This window comes from Scardinius erythrophthalmus (genome assembly GCF_964197995.2).
Source record: "Scardinius erythrophthalmus genome assembly, chromosome: 6".
Taxonomy (NCBI): domain Eukaryota; kingdom Metazoa; phylum Chordata; class Actinopteri; order Cypriniformes; family Leuciscidae; genus Scardinius; species Scardinius erythrophthalmus.
The window spans coordinates 2,285,990-2,305,102 of NC_138226.1; the positions used below are offsets into that span (position 1 = coordinate 2,285,990).

The following is a 19,113-nucleotide window of genomic DNA, read 5'->3' on the forward strand; positions in this document are numbered from 1 at the left end:
ATTCATGAGAGTGTGTGGGGTGGGGGGGGGGGATCAGTGAGCAAAAGTTACGGTAAAAAACAGTTGCCAGAACTTTACCAAAGAACTTTAAATGCTGGGTTGTTTTAACCCAATTTTGGGTCAAATATGGACAAACTGGACAAAAAAATTAACCCAACGGCTGGGTTAAATACAAATACTGGGTCCATATTTGACCCAAAGTTGGGTTGAAACAACCCAGCAGTTTTTAGAGTGTAAAAAATACGGTACAATCTTGAAAATAAAGGTTCTAGGGGGGATTTTATATGCCATAGAAGAACCATGATTTAGTTCCCCAAATAACCTTTTAGTGATCAAAAAAACTTCTTAAAAAAAAAACAATTTTTATTAACATTCTGAGCCTTTAGTGTTTCCATTGATTCTTCACGGAACCATTGATCCCAATAAAGAACTGTTATTTAATTTTTTTTTTTTTTTACAATATTTCAGGTTTTATGGACTGCACTTACATTTGCAGTTTAACAAAACACAAGTGATAAAGAGAAAGATGTAAATAAAAGTTCATAACAAGCAGACGATACACACAAACACATCACACTTGTTAGTTGTTTTGTGATACATTAGGGTTTTATGTTACATCTTATGTTGTTAAATGGATGTTTATTGCATTATTTTAGTGTGATGTGTGTCTCCATGTTGGTGTTTTGTGTTTGTGTTAGGAATAATGCAATAAACAACATGAGATATTATAACATATAATGTATAACAAAAAAATAAGAAGAAAACCATCAGGTGTGAGAATTCTGGGAATGTACAGTTTATATGATGATTTAGGACATGTAAGGATTTTGTTTGTTTGTTTTACATATTTTACTGTCAAATTACATTAAATGTACCATTAGATTACTTTTTTCACCATAAGTGAACTTACCATTAACCAATTAACAGGTTTTACAGCAGAATTTTGTACCATCAAAACTGTGAAGATTCTCATATTCAAACCGTATCCTGACCTTTTCTCACTGAGATTTAGTTTTCACTTTCCCTTGTTTGGAGCAACATACCTCACACCAACACAATACATTTCAATCTGCAAAAAGATGGAAAAACTAAAAGAACATATTGTGTCCAGCATCGACCCAACCCATAGCTTGTGGTTATTATTGTACAAGTTATTAACTATATAAATCTCTCTCACCACCTTGAAAGCAAATGACCGTCACACACTCGGATGGAAGAGGTGTAATCCAGTTAGACTTCAACTAATAAAACCCAATTATGAGTACACCCACAATCCTCTGCTTCCATGATGTCAGGAGTTGAGGGATAGACGGAGTGAGTAGGAGGTGAGCAAACTAACGCGGGGCAAGTTGTCACACTTGTTTTAAATACTTCCAGCATGACGAAACTTATTGTATTACTAGTTGCTATAGCAACAGTAGGCCTATATAGAGAAAAAATTGCGCCAAAATTCTGAAATCTCAGTTTTTTTGTTTATTTAAAATTAGGCAAATCTGATATTATTTTAATGTCCAATCTGTTATAACAGTTGAGATCGTTCTTTAATGCTGATCTAACCAGCAGAAACACTCACCGGGTTTAAACCATAAACCCTACAGTTGCACAGGCGGGGCATGTTGTCACACTGCGTTACAATGAGCATATTAGGACTATGATATTATATTCTATATTTTTATGAATTCTATTGAGAAACCATGAGAAAAATGCGAATAAAGACTGAGAGTCAATGTTCAGAAATTATTAATTAATATTATGCTGTGTGTGCTGTAGGCTATAGCTGTTTTCCGGTGTGTTCGTTGTAAAACTCAAAAAAGAGAGTATACTCTTTTTAAAAATGCTGGGTTGTTTTAACCCAATTTTGCGTTGGGTTAAAAAAATGCAATTTAAAAATGTAACCCAACGGCTGGGTTTGTCCATTTTTAAATTGCATTTTTAACCCAACGTTGGGTTAGTCCATATTTGACCCAAAATTGGGTTAAAACAACCCAGCATTTTTTAGAGTGATATATTTTAATTATTTTAAAAAAGCCATTATTTTATATAAAAAAGTTAATAATTGTATTTGATTAGATCAGATAGCATTTTAATCGGTCATATCTGGGCATGTTACAGTGAACCACACCCAGAGCCGGATTAACGCAAAGGCAAACTAGGCACGTGCCTAGGGCCCGATTGGCGGGATGGGGCCCAGACAGAGGGACAAAAAAATAAAAAATAAAAAATAAATAAATAAATGTACAAATGTCCTATCTACAATTTATTTCAAAATTTATTAATTAACTAAAAATAGTGACGATGTTTATCTTAACCATAGACTGTTACATTACGTCACATTAACGCCAGCCCATGACTGTACAAAAGTCTACATAGGCACGCAAAGAAGCACAGCTCGTAATGCAGGTCATCGATTTTGGAGTGATTGCAATGTATTTTAAATATAAACGTGTGGGCTACTGTAGATCAGCGTCATTTCTGGAAAAATCATTCACCGCTTTGTTAGTCTACGAGTTTAAAAGAGTGCGAGCGTCATTAACGTGCCCAGACGCGACGCTTTGAATTTGCGCGTACAATGAATAACATCGCGTTGGGAGCTGACTAGTAAAAAAGCTACAAAAGTAAAAGATAAGACGTTTGTATTCAAAGTTAAAAAACCAACACACTGCAACATTTTTAAATGTTTCAAATAAAGGATCTCATATCTATGGGTCTATCTTCTATATTCTGCTGATGATTAGATAATACCCTGACATCATAGCCTATACGAATATTAGTTTAGATTTTTTTCCCTGCTCAGTAGCGATCGTATCTTTCTCTTCCACTTGATTTGTGTATAGCATATTTAAGGTAGCAATGCAATATCTGCCCATAACGCAGCTATGAAAACAATTATAAAAGCACGTTTATGTTCATCTACTGAAGTGGTATTCTGGAACTGTGAATAAACTGAATACACCAGCAAAATAACAACAAGAACAATAACATCTTCATTAAACAAAAAAGAGATTACTTTAGATAAAGTTTGATGTAGTAGGCTACCAGTAAAAAGTCTGGACCCATTACTATTTTTATTGTTTTTGAAAGAAGTTTCTTATTATGCTCTACAAGCCTGCATTTATTTGATCAAAAATACAGAAAAAAAAAAAACAGGAATATTCAGCGAGGATGTGTTAAATATATAAAAGTGATAGTGAAGACTTTTTTAAAACAACTTTTTAATAATCAAAAAATCCTGAAAAAAAGTATCACATGTTATAAAATAAATATTAAGCACCATTTCTAACATTTGATAATAAATCAGAATATTATAAAGTTTTCTGAAGGATCACGTGACACTAAATTCAGCTTTGCATCACAGAAATATATTTTAAAGTATAGTAAAATAGAAAACCATTATTTTAAATTGTAATAATATTTCACTATATTATTTTTCTGTATTTTTGATCAAATAAAATCCAGGCTTGATGAGCATAAGAGACTTCTTTCAAAAACATTAAAAATAGTAATTTGTCCAAACTTATGTACTGTGTAAGTAAAAATATACTAAATTTAAAATGAAATGTTGTATAAATAAAAAAGTTAGGAATCATATTTGTTTCAAGTGTTTTTTATTGGGGGTGGGGGGCCTCCAACATGAATTTTGCCTAGGGCCTCCAAATGTCTAGAACCGGCCCTGACCACACCTATGGGGCATGTTGTCACAGTTCACTTCCAATCTTTCCCGGTAAATCAAGAAAAAAGTATACACCGTATTAATGAAACAAAACCACATGATTGTAGGCTACTAGACATTTTCTGAGGGAAGAAATAAATACTCTGAACCTTATAGGTTTACACAGACTGAGAAAGTCTACAAGTGTTAGGCTGTGCCCAGTGGCGCAAAAAGTGGGTATGCGCTATATGCGGCGCATAGGGGCGCGCAGCACAAGGGGGCGCCAAAGCGATGGTGTTTTTTTTTTTTTTTTTTTTTTTTTTTTTTAAATATGTAGCTGCTGTTGTGCGTTTCTAAATAATTTCTGCATTTCCTCAATGTTATATAACTTTTTTAGAGGACTAACAGGATAGAGTAGTATATTCATAAGATTCCATCATATAATTTTGACATAGAGAGGGGGGGGGGTAATATCGCGTCGCGAGCGGAGCAGGCAGGGGCGCCGTGAGCGCTGAGCGAGCCGGCACGAGTCGAAAAAGATGGATAAAGCAAAAAAGCTGTCGGGACTAAAAATAGAAAAAGAAAGAGGGAAAAGGACATGGCATGTCAATTGATGCGCCAGCAACTAAATAAGTGGATGGTCAAAGGCAACAGGTAGGATTTAAAGTGTGACGTCCAGGCTAGGAGATTCCCGGTGGGGTACATCTAACGTAATACGCTATTTTTTTTTCTTTGTCTTAACTCGTACATCGGCGGCCCATTCGTTTTGTTTTGCTTAATTGGCGCCGCTGGGTTAGTGCCGTTGTAATGCATTGGTAAAAAAAAAAAAGTCAGCATTATTTTTATTTTTATTTTTTATTTTATTTTTTACATTTTTCATTACACACGTAGATTATCAGCCCATTGGTTCTTTTCGATCTTGACTGACACTGGGCTGGCCCGATCACATCTTTAATGTGAAGTATAGAAATTAGTACAAAACTAATTATGAAAGTTTCCTTTAGTTTTCAGTGCATTTGTTTTACAATATATGGCTATTGATTTTTTTCTTTGTTTAATTTGCACACTGAATATGGGTTGGAGCTTTTAATTTTGAACACTCAAAGTGTACCAGATTGATGAATTCAACATTAAAAAGCACAAAATTTTCTTACGGGGGAGCATGCCCCCGAACCCCCCTAGAGGGACAGAGGTCCACTCAGCAGTGGATTCATCACTGTCAAATATATTTCAATTTTATTAATAAATTACCATTTTCTACTTATTTCATCTGTTAGCTATCACACGTTCCTCACTCACATGGCACAGTTATTTATTTCTTTGTTGTTGGCCAAAATTGTTGCTGCATACACCTCTGACACTGGGTAGTTGCGCCCCTGGTTGTGCCCTGTGGAAAAGGTCACGCGGTCTCGCCTCTGCTCAGTTTAGCGTGTAATCTGCGTAACGTGTCGTTACGAGCGCCTCGATCCACTGTGTAATTCGTTATTAATGCATCAAAGACGAAACACTGGAAACACGATCAGCAGAACCAGTGCCGTCGCCGTGTATGGAAAAACAGCTCCAACCAATCTGGAATAAATGAACATGTTATTCTAATCTTCACTGATCAAAACATCCACTGCAGCGACTGTTTAAATCTAAAACAGGTGCATGCATGTGTTATTTTTCTTTCAGTCTGGAGAGGTTGAATTAATAAGATCCTCTGTATTGGTTATATATAGTCTCTCAGCTATTTCCTTTTTTATCAGTGAAGGACTACAATTTAGCAGATGAGTAAACATATAAATAACAGAAGTGCTGATTCTGAATGTGTGACCTCCTCCTGAAAAAGTTCATGTGCTAATAAATACAGGATTGTTTTGTGTTTTTGTCCATATTTATATATCAACAACATAGAGTTTTCAAGGCTTGACAGCGCAGAATAAAGCAATATTTATCACCATACTTCCCCAGATGATTGATAACATTGAGAATCGCAAACATTATAAGTTTATGTTATGTTTAAATATGCAACTGAGGCAGAGGAACAATAATCAAAGCACAAAATAACAAAAGAAAAAGAGAAAATCATTCTCTGCTCTTGACTGAATAACTTTTGTAGCTTTAATGTAAGGATTTATCTTTCATTTATGCTGTGAAGACTGTGAAGTGTTTGATAACTTTATTAAATGTCTGAATATTTCCATACCTGAATATCTTAACCCTCAGAGAGTCTTCGTTTAGCAGTCACACTCAGTGCCTTCCCGGTCAGAAGTGACCGGACACCTAAAAATTAAACTTCCTCCATCCCAGTAAAAACCAATGCAATTTATTTTTGTTCTATAATATTTATTATTTTTAATTTAGTATTTTGAGACAATTTGATTGAACTTATTAATATTTATGCAATATTTATAGTCCATTTTTTGCCATTGAAAATAATGTTGTTGTTTTTTTTATTATTATTATTTTTTTTTCTATACGGTATTTTCGGTTAAAATAGAGACTAGGCTTTCAGAAAAAAAAAAAATCAATTTATTAAACATAAAATCAAATAAATCATGTTATTGCATGGGTTTACCACTAGATGCCCGTAATAGCTCTAAATGGAGATGTTTGTGAATTCTAGTTGTTTTTGGACCAAATTACTTACTTTTAAGATGTGGATGGAATGTATTTTTTTAGAAATTCTCAAAAAATACTTTTTGCCAAGGTTATACATTTTATTAATTATTATTTTAATAATTTTAATCATAATTATATTAATTATATATATATATATATTAATTATAATTATTAATTATGTTATGTTTTTCACTCTTGATGTTTTAGAGTTTCACCCCTTCATTGCTGAGCACTTTTTTTCTGCATCGTGGCCGATTTGTAGAGAATTTTTGTGTTTTTGTCATTTTCCCATTCATTTCCTGAATTTATTGGTGTGTATGTGTATAAAAGTGTGTTTGTGTGTGTATGTGTGGGTGGGTGTGAATTTTTTGCACTCTTGATGTTGTAGAGTGTCACCCCTTTACTGCGGTGTACTTTTTTTTAGAATCGTGGCCGATTTGTAGATTGTACAGACAAAAATTCAGAGAATTTTTGTGTTTTTGTAAATTTCCCATTCATTTCCTATGGGTCGGTCATTTTTGACCGAAGGCACTGAGTGTGACTTTTTTTTTTACGACCACTTAGCATGCTCGGATCATGACCTAAAAATTTTTTTTGCATACACATACCTAATGCCATAAAAGTCACCAAGTATCATAACCTTCCGATGAAGCTGTGATTTTTTAAAATTCAAAACAGAAAATTTTCTGTTCTGTCTTCTGACTGAAGACTCTCTGGGGGGGGGGGAGTGATTAATTTTCACTCAATCTCCTGTTAATCTTGAGTACCTATAGAGTAGTATTGCATCCTTCATATCTCCAAAAAGTCTTTAGTTTTATTATATTTATAAAAGAAAGATAGGCTGTACCGAGTCTTTCCGGAAAAAAACGAGCGGCTGGAGGCGGGCCGTGTGGGCGGAGCTAAAGCTGTGCTAATGCGCCGAGCTAACAACAACACAGAGAGACATTTGAAGCAGTTTTACTCACCGCCGCAAACCTTTATCATTGTGACTGCTCGATCCTTAAGCATTAGACGATCTGCAAATCCATTGATCTGGGTTTTGTTTATAAAACAATCATCGTCGAAATGCAGGGAACAAACAGTCTTACACAACTCCGTTTATGATGCTCTGAAAAAACAAACTCCATCCACTGGTGCCTTAACACCGGGTTCTTTGGGAATCTGTGCAGGGTTGTCTTGCCCTGGCAAACAAAAACCCACTTCTTTGGTGACATTGACTTCCAAAAGCCGGGCAGGGCGCTTTGATGGCGAACTGCTTTCGCTCTCTTGCTCTGGTCTATGGTTGCGCGCGCGCCCGCGTCCTTCCGGAGAAGTGCCCTTAGGACCCATATAAGGAAATTCCGCCCCAGCTGACGTCACGCAGACCCATACTCGAAAAAAAACTTTCCGAAACTTGTGACAAACCGGAAGGACAATTTTTGGCACAGAAATACTCCTTCAAACGTACAATTTAATTTTTGAAACTTTGTCCATGTTTAGCATGGGAATCAAACTCTTTAACAGTGTAAAAAACTCAGTATGCATGAAATAGCATTTCACCCCCCCCTTTAAAGTCCCCCTGTGGTGTAAATCCAGCTTTTAATGTTGTTTATATGTCTATGTGGTGTTTTTAATACGCTTTAAGACAAACCATGTGTAAATTCATAAGTCGACACCATTGCTGAGTATTTCCTCCTTAAACCTGCAGTGAACTAGCCTGGCTCCGCCCTCCTACGTACTTCCGCTCAATTTCATTTTCCTTCAGTACTACGTCTGGGACTGCTGTATATTCTTAGGTTTCCAGAAATCAATTTTTTGTAGGACCAATCAGCGAACAGAGGGAGTGGCTGAGAACGATGACGTTGATGTAGTGCGTCAGTTTGAGTTGGAGTAATGGCAGCGGAGAAAGATGTGAGAAAAGCTATTCGGTCCGTTGTTGCAAAACTGCCGAATATACAGAAGTTAAAGCCGGAGCAAGAACAAGGTTTTCTAAGTTTTGTTGGTGGCCATGATGTTGTGGCACTCCTCCCCACGGGGTTCGGGAAAAGTTTGATTTTCCAGCTCACTCCGCACTAGAAGTGCCAGAATTCCATAACTACTAGAACTGCCGCAAGCGGTCATTTTGATCGCTATTCAAAACTCTGTATCTTTAATGATAAATCCCCAATTGAGAGATTAATTCATTTATTGTATTAGGATGTCTTTTAAAAACAAAACAACACCAAACTGTACATTTAAACAAGTTTAATTATAATTTATAAATAAATAATATTCGTAGATGCCCTGAACAAAATGACGGAGATGTTTTCATGTTTCCACTGTTTGATCGCGCCCGCCGACACACACACCATATTCCAGCATTGCAGCCTGTTCATTATAGCCATAATAAAATATAATAATAAAATAGTCAACCTAACATATAAAAATTCCACTGCTCTGTTTCTCAGTACTGGTAGGCTACAATTCGTACCATTTTATGCGTGTGAAGAGGATGATTTTTTCCGTCGATATTGGAACGTGAGTGAAGTTCAAAGCCTATATGATAAAGAATAGTTTAGCATCCAAATACATTGCAAATGTTGAAACATTTTGATTCCAATTAGAGAGTTACGTGAGCCCAACGCCGCTTACTTTCACTTTCGCTTCTAAAGCATTTCATTTTGGCTTTAGTTATTTTTTCATTCTTGTTCTGTTCTGAATATCATTACATTTAAATGATTTGTTGTTGAATATGTTTAGTGTATTTTTTACCACATTTTATTGTTGCGTATATTGGTATAATAATACCGCGAAATTCAGTGCGGTCAATATGACCGTTTATGGCCGAAATAGGTAAATATGTTCATTTTTTTTTTTTTTTTTTTTTTTGCTTTATGTGTAATTTACATAGGTAATTTATATGAAAAACATTTTAAATGAAAATACAGACACTTTTAGGAAAAGTCAGGTACCAGCAGGATTGTATTTATTTTTTCAACACAGTTATTGCAGATATAAAATTCAAAACGGTCAAAATGACCGCCATGGCAGTTCTAGAGGTGAATGAGTTAGCTAAGGGGAACGATAGGGATGCAAAGCCGATAGTTGTTGTCGTCTCCCCTCTTGTTGCACTAATGGAGGACCAAGTGAAGGAGGCAGAAAAGTTGTTTCCGTATCGCGCAGCAGCCGGTGATCACTGTACAGCATTTGCGGCAGATCCGAAACGACCGCAGCGGCGTATTGTTAATGATTAGACCCAGCTTCGACAGTTGACTGAATACATTCACTGTCCTTTTACATTTTGAATTTGTAAATGTTTCCGGCCGGTTTCGGCGCATGACATACGTCACGACCACACGTTAGCGATTGGCTATGGCAGATCCTGAGTGACTCTGGGCAGATCCAATAGTTTTGAACTTTAACAGAGAACCCGCCTACAAGGAAGTAAACGTTTCTCAATGGAGAGATTCCAGACTCTCAGTACAAATGAAATGTACGAGAGTCTGGTAGAACCAGGCTAGCAGTGAACCAAAGACAGTCTCAAAAACACGCTTTGAAATCGCTGGTGTTTCTGACGTCACAAACTACCTTGTAACCAATCAGATCAACGTGTGATCGTCAACCAGTGGATCTCTGAGCTGAGTGAGTGAGTGGAGGCGGGGCTCATTTGCATATTCATAGAACTGCGTATACTAAATGAGGCGAGGGTGTCGAGTTACACTCAAGATATTAAGGCATTAAGAAATGTTTTTCAAGGCAAAAACTTTAAACGTAATTTTGGTGATCAAAGATGAGTTTTAAGGGATACAATTATTGAGTACAGGAGAACTTTAAAGTACAAGGTTACATGGGTCAAAAACAAGGAAAACAATCACTTTTTGTGCATTTTGACATATATTGAAGGGCACAGATAAATGTGACTATAGCTTTCAATTTTACTGTAAATCTGAATGCCTATAATTAATGACTATAATTGAGAAAAATCACTTCATAGAGAGATCTCACCATGTTTTTAGGAGTAAAAATGTTCTATAAATCGGGTGAATGATATATCCATATGAACAAACCTTCAGAATAGAAATAAATCTGTAAAGTTTGGTGAATGTAAAGCTGACTCAAACTCACCGCCTAACACTAATAGGCTACTAATTAAGAGGGTGGAAGGTAAGCCCACATAATTGAATGTGGTGTCCCTGTGACGCGTGATTCTCCATCAGTGATTATTTCCACAGTGTGTGTGTGTGTGTGTGTGTGTGTGTGTGTGTGTTTGTGTGTGTGTGTGTGTGTGACGCGCCCAGGTCGAGAGCGCGCTCTGGTAATGGTGCGCGCGGGGACTCGATCTCGGTGTTGATTGGTCGCCTGCTGAGAGAGACTTTACAGCCTTTATCAGCATCAGCATGACTTCAGCTCTCCAGAAGCAGAACATCCTTCAGAAACTCAGCCCAACTCACACGGATATTATGGGGAGGAGCGCGTGCTATCGGCACTTCTCGGTGTTCTGCTGTTTAGTGTGGTTTATCAGCAGCTTTTACTCAGCTGTTGGTGAGTAACTTCAGCACTTGCGTTTCACTTCACATTAGATTTCTACATAATTTGTGTATCGACAGATGACAGGACGCATTTCTCTTATTTTATAAAGTTAATTATCAGCTTGAATTTCTAATGTAATTTGTTCAGGATTCCTGTTGATCATTTGGAATAAATCCTAAAGGAATCAAATAAGATGGATAAAATTAAATTCATATTTGATTCTCTATTGGATAGCCTAGAAAGTGCATGGAGGTCTTTTGTTTTATCATCATAAATCTAGTTTGTTAAACATGGAGTAATATTCCATTAGTTAGCGTTAGTTAATGCATGAACTAATATTAATGAGCATTTATTACAGTATCTATGAATGTTTGTTAATGTTAGTTAATAAACATAAAACTGTTCATTATAGTTCATGTCAGTTCAGACACATTCAATAATATTAACAGATACAACTTCTGATTTAAAAAATGTAACTGAGATGTAACTTTATTAGTGTAAGTAATAAATGCTGTGGAAGTATTGTTCTTAGTTTATGGTAACTAATGTAATTAACTAATGTTTTTATATTGTAATGTGTTACCAAAAACATCTAGATTTTTTTTTTTTTTTTTTTTTTGCATTTTGTTGAAATCCTGTTATAATAATTCATATAATATTCATTTAAGGTTGTTTCCAAATTATGATACTAATCCATCAGGATTTTAGAGTGGGACATCTCTATCCGTTAATCAATAACACAGATTGTTTGTATGTGTGATTGCAGAAGGCTATCCTAGACCACTGACAGATTGTGATGATTATGGAGATTATATACAGGTATGAATGAATTATTTTACTTTTGGCTTAAGTATTGTCTAATAATTCTAATCTATCTATCTATCTATCTATCTATCTATCTATCTATCTATCTATCTATCTATCTATCTATCTATCTATCTATCTATCTATCTATCTATCTATCTATCTATCTATCTATCCATCCATCCATCCATCCATCCATCCATCCATCCATCCATCCATCCAAATGTACAAGTTAACTTTAAAGGTGCATTATGTAATATTTAGGATGATCTGATGACAGAAATGCAATATCATATGCATAACTATGTTTTCAGTGGTGTATAAAGACCTTAATGAACCGTTTATTACCTTAGAATGAGCCATTTCTATTTTTATTTTTTAGAATTCAATATACAAACATTCAGTCATCACTGTCCATAAACAAAGATTATACATCAAATAATACACATAACATAAAATGAATAACAAGTATGAAATTAATAAATAAAAAAAAGAAAACAGACTTACAAACTTCATTAATGAAAAAAAGTTTTGAGTATATCAGTTATTAACATAGCTTTCTTATTTTTTATTATTATTATTATTTTTTTACCAATTTAAGAGACTGAAAACATATGTCAGTTTCAATTTGGAATAATTTAAAACATGGTCTTGATTTGGAAAATTTTGCCTTATGAATATGGAACTTACCTAGTAAAATAATGAGGCATTTCTCTCTACACACACCGCGGGTCTCCTTACATCGACGTGTTTCTACAGGAGCCCTAAACGGACAAACGCGTTTCGTCACTATGTTGTTCTTCGTGCAAAGAAGCGAGCTGAAGTCAGCGAATAAAACACTGACACAATGATGAACAAGTAACAATAATATTCGCAATAATGTTTGCAAAGTAAATCTAATTCCTTAATTTATCTTTGTAAAGAAACCTCACTGCTTAACTGGCTACTCTCTGCTATTGGGTGCAATTCGCAACCTCTCCACTAGATGCCGCTAAATCGCACACACTGCACCTTTAAGTCATAGCTAATCATACTGTACATGTCTGTGTTCTTAGGCCTCGGCTTTACTAAGTTCTCTTTGTGGTGTGGAGCGAAGGAACCTGGACCAGGTGAGTGTGTAAGTGAGTGAGTTCATCATCATGACCTTTGACCCCGTGACCCTGTGTCTGAACTCTCTCATGTGTTTCTACAGGAGCAGATTCAGAATGTTTTTAAGAGGGTGAGTTCATAAATAAAGCCGCTTCTGCTCTCTGTCCTGTTTCTGACTGACGCTCTGTTCGTTTTTCTTCTGCTCTTCAGTTCCTGTTTCATTATTCCAAAGCACAGAACTCAGTCGGCGAAGTAGAGAGAGAGGTATCAACATCTCACGTTACTGTCCTCAAACATTCTCTCTATATAATGCATATTCCCTGATAACATAGTGGCCAAAAGTGATGTTATTGAACATTTATTGAAATATTATAAAGATTTTGTAGTCATATTGCGTAGTTGTGCTTGGAGTCGATTGTTTTATTAGTCATAATGATGCAAAGAAACATTTACAAATTAATTTTTATCCAGACTGTCATACAAAGAAATTATGAACGCATGCAAAAACATGAGAGAAACTAAATATGAATATCTGATTATGTTGTGGTCATTATGTTTGCATTATCCTGTCATCTTTTTGCATAGTAAAATAAAACCTGTAACTGTAGATTGCCCAGAAAAATTATAATTGCATAAGTTTAGTGTTTTGATCTTCCCTCATATTTCAAATATTTATCACTGTAAAAAGTGATCAGTTGACTTAACTTAAAATTATTAAGTAAATGAACTTAACGCTTAATCGAAAAAAATAAGTTATGTGGAATTATCAAGTTCACATAACTTAATTTTTCCAATTAAGCATTATGTTTATTTACTTAATAATTTTAAGACAACGGGTTTACAAAAAAAAATGTAAGTAAGTGAACTGAACACTTTTTACAGTGTATTTTGATGGTTTAAAGCGTTAGTTCACCCAAAAATGAATATCCTTTCAGTATTTACTCTCCCTCATGTCGTTCCAAAAGACTTTCGTTCATCTTCAGACACAAATGAAGATATTTATGATGAAATCTGAGAGCTGTCTCACTCCTCCATAGGCTTCTCTGTAATCGAGATCTGCCCTCCCAGAAAGTTAGTAAAGACATCGTTAAAATAGTCCAAGTGACTCCAGTGGCTCAACCTTAAGTTTATCAAGCGACGAGAATACTTTTTGTGCGCAAAAACAACAAAAATAATGACTTTATTCAACTCTTCATTTTCCTCTGTGTGTCTCTGAGTGAGTTCACGAGTGTAACAGTGCAGCGCTTCTGGATTGTACGTCAGAACGGAGGCTCACTATTGGCCGACGCTGGTCATGTGTGTGATGCTGGCCAATAGTGAGCCTCCGTTCTGACGTACAACCCAGAAGCGCTGCACTGTTACACTCGTGAACTCACTCAGAGACACACAGAGGAAAATGAAGAGTTGAATAAAGTCATTATTTTTGTTTGTTTTTTTGCGCACAAAAAGTATTCTCGTCGCTTGATAAACCTAAGGTTGAGCCACTGTAGTCACTTGGACTATTTTAACGATGTCTTTACTAACTTTTCTGAGATGTCAGAGATCTCGATTACAGAGAAGCCTATGGAGGAGTGAGACAGCTCTCAGATTTAATCAAAAATATCTTAATTTGTGTTCTGAAGATGAACGAAAGTCTTACGGGGTTGGAACGACATGAGGGAGAGTGATTACTGACAGAACTTTCATTTTTGGGTGAACTAACCCTTTAATAGAATTTGTAGGGTCATTAAAATCACTTTTGGCCGGTACTGTATATATGAATATGTTTTCTCCTCGTCTTCAGTCTCACTCGGTCCACCCGCTGATGCGCCTCTCGCCGAAGCTCTCTCTGCGCCGGAAGAAACAGCAGGTGCGCGGCAGTGCTCGTCTCTGATCTGATGCTGTCTGGCAGACGCTCGGTTGAAGGCGTTAGGCTATGGGGCGCCGTTTGTAAAGCGGCTCACGCTGAAAATAACAGCAACATTTTGTCACATTTAGCTTCAAACAATGTTAAAAAAAACTGGTATGAATTTTTGATGGTCACTTTTTACCACATTTACAACAATATTTGTCAACTTAGAGATATTTTAAATAGTTAAATCTAAATATTAAATGTTACACCTAAATGTTAAATATTAAATCTAAATGCTAAATCTAAATCTAAATGTTAAATCTAAATCTAAATGTTAAATCTAAATCTAAATGTTAAATCTAAATCTAAATGTTAAATCTAAATGTTAAATGTTAAATCTAAATCTAAATGTTAAATCTAAATATTAAATCTAAATCTAAATGTTAAATCTAAATGTTAAATCTAAATCTAAATGTTAAATCTAAATATTAAATCTAAATCTAAATGTTAAATCTAAATGTTAAATGTTAAATCTAAATCTAAATGTTAAATCTAAATATTAAATCTAAATCTAAATGTTAAATATAAATGTTAAATCTAAATCTAAATGTTAAATCTAAATGTTAAATCTAAATCTAAATCTAAATGTTGAATCTAAATCTAAATGTTGAATCTAAATGTTTTGGGTGAAACTAAATATTTAACTAATATGCAAATTCAAAATGCCGGAAGTGGCAAAATAAAAGCTCGAGGTGGTCAGTGTGTGTTTATAGCATGGTTTATAGTGTCAAATAATGAATAAAAACCATCTCATAATAATAACTATAATATAACGATAATAACTTCCTAAAATAATAAACACGTTTGGAGAAACTGTAGAGTATCGTGATGAGAGTAATGACATGACATTCAGTCAAAGTGAGCCCCCTAGTGGCTGGCTATTATGGCTACAGGTCATAAGTCCCGCACTTTTCATAAAAGTGACACTAGCCAACTCTTCAAATACAGTTTCTCCAAACGTGTTTATTATTTTAGGTAGTTATTATCACGATAATCTATGTCCAAGAGTCCATTTCCTCGGATGAGATGGTTTTTATTCGTTATTTGACACTATAAACCATGCTATAAACACACACTGACCACCTCGAGCTTTTATTTTGGCACTTCCTGTTACCGGCTTTTTGAATTTGCATATTAGTTAAATATTTAGTTTCAACCCAAACATTTAGATTCAACATTTAGATTTAGATTTAACATTTAGATTTAGATTCAACATTTAGATTTAGATTTAGATTTAACATTTAGATTTAACATTTATATTTAGATTCAACATTTAGATTTAGATTTAGATTTAACATTTAGATTTAACATTTAGATTTAACATTTAGATTTAGATTTAACATTTAGATTTAACATTTAGATTTAGATTTAATATTTAGATTTAACATTTAGATTTAGATTTAACATTTAACATTTAGATTTAACATTTAGATTTATATTTATATTTAACATTTAGATTTAGATTTAACATTTAGATTTAGCATTTAGATTTAACATTTAACATTTAGGTGTAACATTTAATATTTAGATTTAACTATTTAAAATATCTCTAAGTTGACAAATATTATTGTAAATGTGGTAAAAAGTGACCGTCAAAAATTCATACCAGTTTTTTAAACATTGTTTGAAGCTAAATGTGACAAAATGTTGCTGTTATTTTCAGCGTGAGCCTCTTTACAAACGGCGCCCCATATTAGGCTGGAGATCAACCGTGGCATTGTGATTATGAATGCACTGTTTAATATGTGCTTGCTTTAATCTCCCGTGTCTTTTTTTGAGTAACGTGTGTCTTTCTCCTAGAGAAGCTGAAGAACGCTTGCGGCACTTCTGGAAGGAACACGCGAGGTGCGTGAGAACAAAAGCATCGCGTAAAGCAGACGCACAATTCAGGGTTCTTGCTTTTATTTGACCGGTTAAATCATTAATCATTACAGAATAAGAACTTTTAAGGATCATTCAAATTGTTTGTCTTTTTAACAATCGCTGGGACACATTTCTCAATGCTTTGGTAATTTTTTCAAAACTCTTTGAACACAGCAGCTCAAAATGACCCAAAAACTTAATTCATGGCTCAAATGAACTCATTCTTCCAGAGCACAAGCAAAGTTTGGAAAAACTATATTATAATCATTCTACTAACTAGCAACTACATGTCAAATAGCAGTAATTAGAGTATTAGTAGACTGTCTTCTTAAAGTCCCCCTGTAGCCAATCATTTTATCCCTTAAATCTCATCTTTGATCACCAAAATGACATACTTAAACGTTTTCCTTCTTGCCTTAAACTAGGGTGACCACCCGTCCCGCGTAGCGCGTGCGCGCACAGCGTTTGAAGCCCAATTAACGCGTCACGCAAATTGAGACCGTGTCACGCATAATCTATATGCTTGCTCAAAAAAAAAGTTGGTCGCTCTATATACTCGAGCCCCAAGCAGACAAACGAACATTACTTGACATTTCAGCACGCTATTGTTGCCACACAAACCCCTCAGTTGAACTGCTGACTAGGTTGTTGTCAACTTTTTCGTTGTTGTCATGACAGCGCACGCACGCGCATACCTGACACACTTGGAAGGAATTAAGGAACTTTCAGATGCGCGCTTTCCAATTCGAAAAATTCGAGAAAGAGACTGTCTGAGAGCCAACGCCATCATCAATTAAAAAGAGAAGGTGTGAGTACAAGAAACAAGAATGGGGAAATGAATATTTGTGGCTGAAAGGTGTTGAGGGGGATACCGAGAGGGCTTTTTGTGACCTTTGCAAAACGTCCTTCTCAATCGGACATGGAGGGAGGGGAATACGAGGTCAATCGTATTTTTTTTTTAATACTTTTTTTTAACTGTTCCTGTGGTGTTGAACAACTACAATTCCTGTTAATCCTATAAATTTATATTATAATTTATTAATTTATTAAAATTTATTTTAAAATAAATAAAATTAAATAGTAAATCTTAAGTGGAAGTACATCTGTCAATTCATTGAATGTTCAAAATATTATGAGTCTTTATTTAGAAAAAAAAATACACATTGGTTGGCCTATTCATGAGCATACATCAAAAATTACACGTTTAGGAGAATAGGGCATTATTAATACTATGCAAAGTGGTATGTGCTAGAAATGGGTAAACCTGCCAGTCTGCCAGTGGGGCACCGCCGCGCCAGACAGTGTCCCACATTGTCCCTCAGAAACATACCCCTTGTCCCCCCTTGGGCTTATTAGCAGGTGGTCACCCTACCTTAAACTATCTTGAATGTAACTCGACACCCTTGCCTTATTTAGTATGCGTGGTTCTATGAATATGCTAATGAGCAGTGAGTGGAGGTCAGAGATCACTCAGCTCAGAGATCCACTCGTTGACAATCACACGTTGATCTGATTGGTTACAACTTTCAAGATAGTTTTTAAAATTCAGCTTTCAATGTTGTTTATGTGTCTATGTGGTGTTTTTAATATGCTTTAAGACACATGCAAAGCATGTGTAAATTCATAAGTCGACAGCATTGCTGAGTATTTCCTCCTTAAAACTGCAGTGAACCAAAGACAGTCTCAAAAACACGCTTTGAAATCGCTGGTGTTTCTGACGTCACAAACTACCTTGTAACCAATCAGATCAACGTGTGATCGTCAACCAGTGGATCTCTGAGCTGAGGGAGTGAGTGGAGGCGGGGCTCATTTGCATATTCATAGAACCACACATACTAAATGAGGCGAGGGTGTCGAGTTACACTCAAGATATTTTAAGGCAAGAAGAAAACATTTTTAAAGGAAAAAAAACAATTTACATATACAATTTTAGTGATCAAAGATGAGTTTTAAGGGATACAATATTTGACTACTTGAGTATGTAAACGTGCAATTTGGCCTCTTGTTTTTTTGTGTCACAGTAATTTGAAAGATGTCATAATGTGCACATGCAGTGATAAATGACCCACAGTTTCTCTCGCATGGACTGATGTTGAAATCAGTGTTTTGAAACCGTGACCCAAGTATTGAGAAAGTCATTAAAGTGATTTAGTAAAAACTGTAGGTTTGCATGTAAACGTGCAAATTGGCCCGTAGGTACATTGAGTTTTTGTGGCCTTTGAATGAGAAAAGAATTTAATAAATTTAGTGCCAAAACAATGATAACTGATCCCCAGTTCAGCTCACAGAGAAAAAGTGACCCAAGTATTGAGAAATGTGTCCTGGCGATTGCAAAACACTGTAACAGAGAGCAAAGCATGAGAAGAGAAACACATCATTGAGGTTTTTGCTGGTATTTATGGGCCAATAGAGTGCAGATAGGACGTGACAGATGGAAATGATACACAATAGTGACCATGAGCAACAGTTTAAAGATTTGATTCATTTCCATGTAAATTGGTGGATTTAACCCCGTGTTTCTCCTCTCCACAGACGTCCTCTGTTCTTATCTGGGATTCTCTCTGACACCGTAACGCCTATAATGTGTTAAAGCTGCATTATTGTTGCTGTCAAGCTTCAAAACCCCACCAATTTCATTAAAACCTCTTTTAATAAATGTAACCTCATGCTTGCCGAAGGTTTACGTATTATTGCTAAAACACTTAGCAGGAAATTGATGGGAAAT

The 19,113-nt window shown here is 35.3% G+C and overlaps 1 protein-coding gene across 2 annotated transcripts in view; it reads left to right on the forward strand.

Moving 5' to 3' along the window:
* The window catches only part of nms (neuromedin S), a 31,153-nt gene extending 12,072 nt beyond the window's left edge, over positions 1-19,081 (forward strand). For both annotated transcript variants that reach the window (XM_081368754.1, XM_081368755.1), the window contains exons 3-10: positions 10,510-10,753; positions 11,508-11,560; positions 12,601-12,654; positions 12,738-12,764; positions 12,845-12,898; positions 14,418-14,483; positions 16,331-16,370; positions 18,921-19,081. In XM_081368754.1, coding sequence (XP_081224880.1) covers positions 10,609-10,753; positions 11,508-11,560; positions 12,601-12,654; positions 12,738-12,764; positions 12,845-12,898; positions 14,418-14,483; positions 16,331-16,370; positions 18,921-18,961 — 480 coding nt within the window. In that variant the 5' untranslated portion in view covers positions 10,510-10,608 and the 3' untranslated portion in view covers positions 18,962-19,081. The remainder of the gene's footprint in view (positions 1-10,509; positions 10,754-11,507; positions 11,561-12,600; positions 12,655-12,737; positions 12,765-12,844; positions 12,899-14,417; positions 14,484-16,330; positions 16,371-18,920) is intronic.
* The last annotated feature ends 32 nt before the right edge of the window (positions 19,082-19,113 follow it).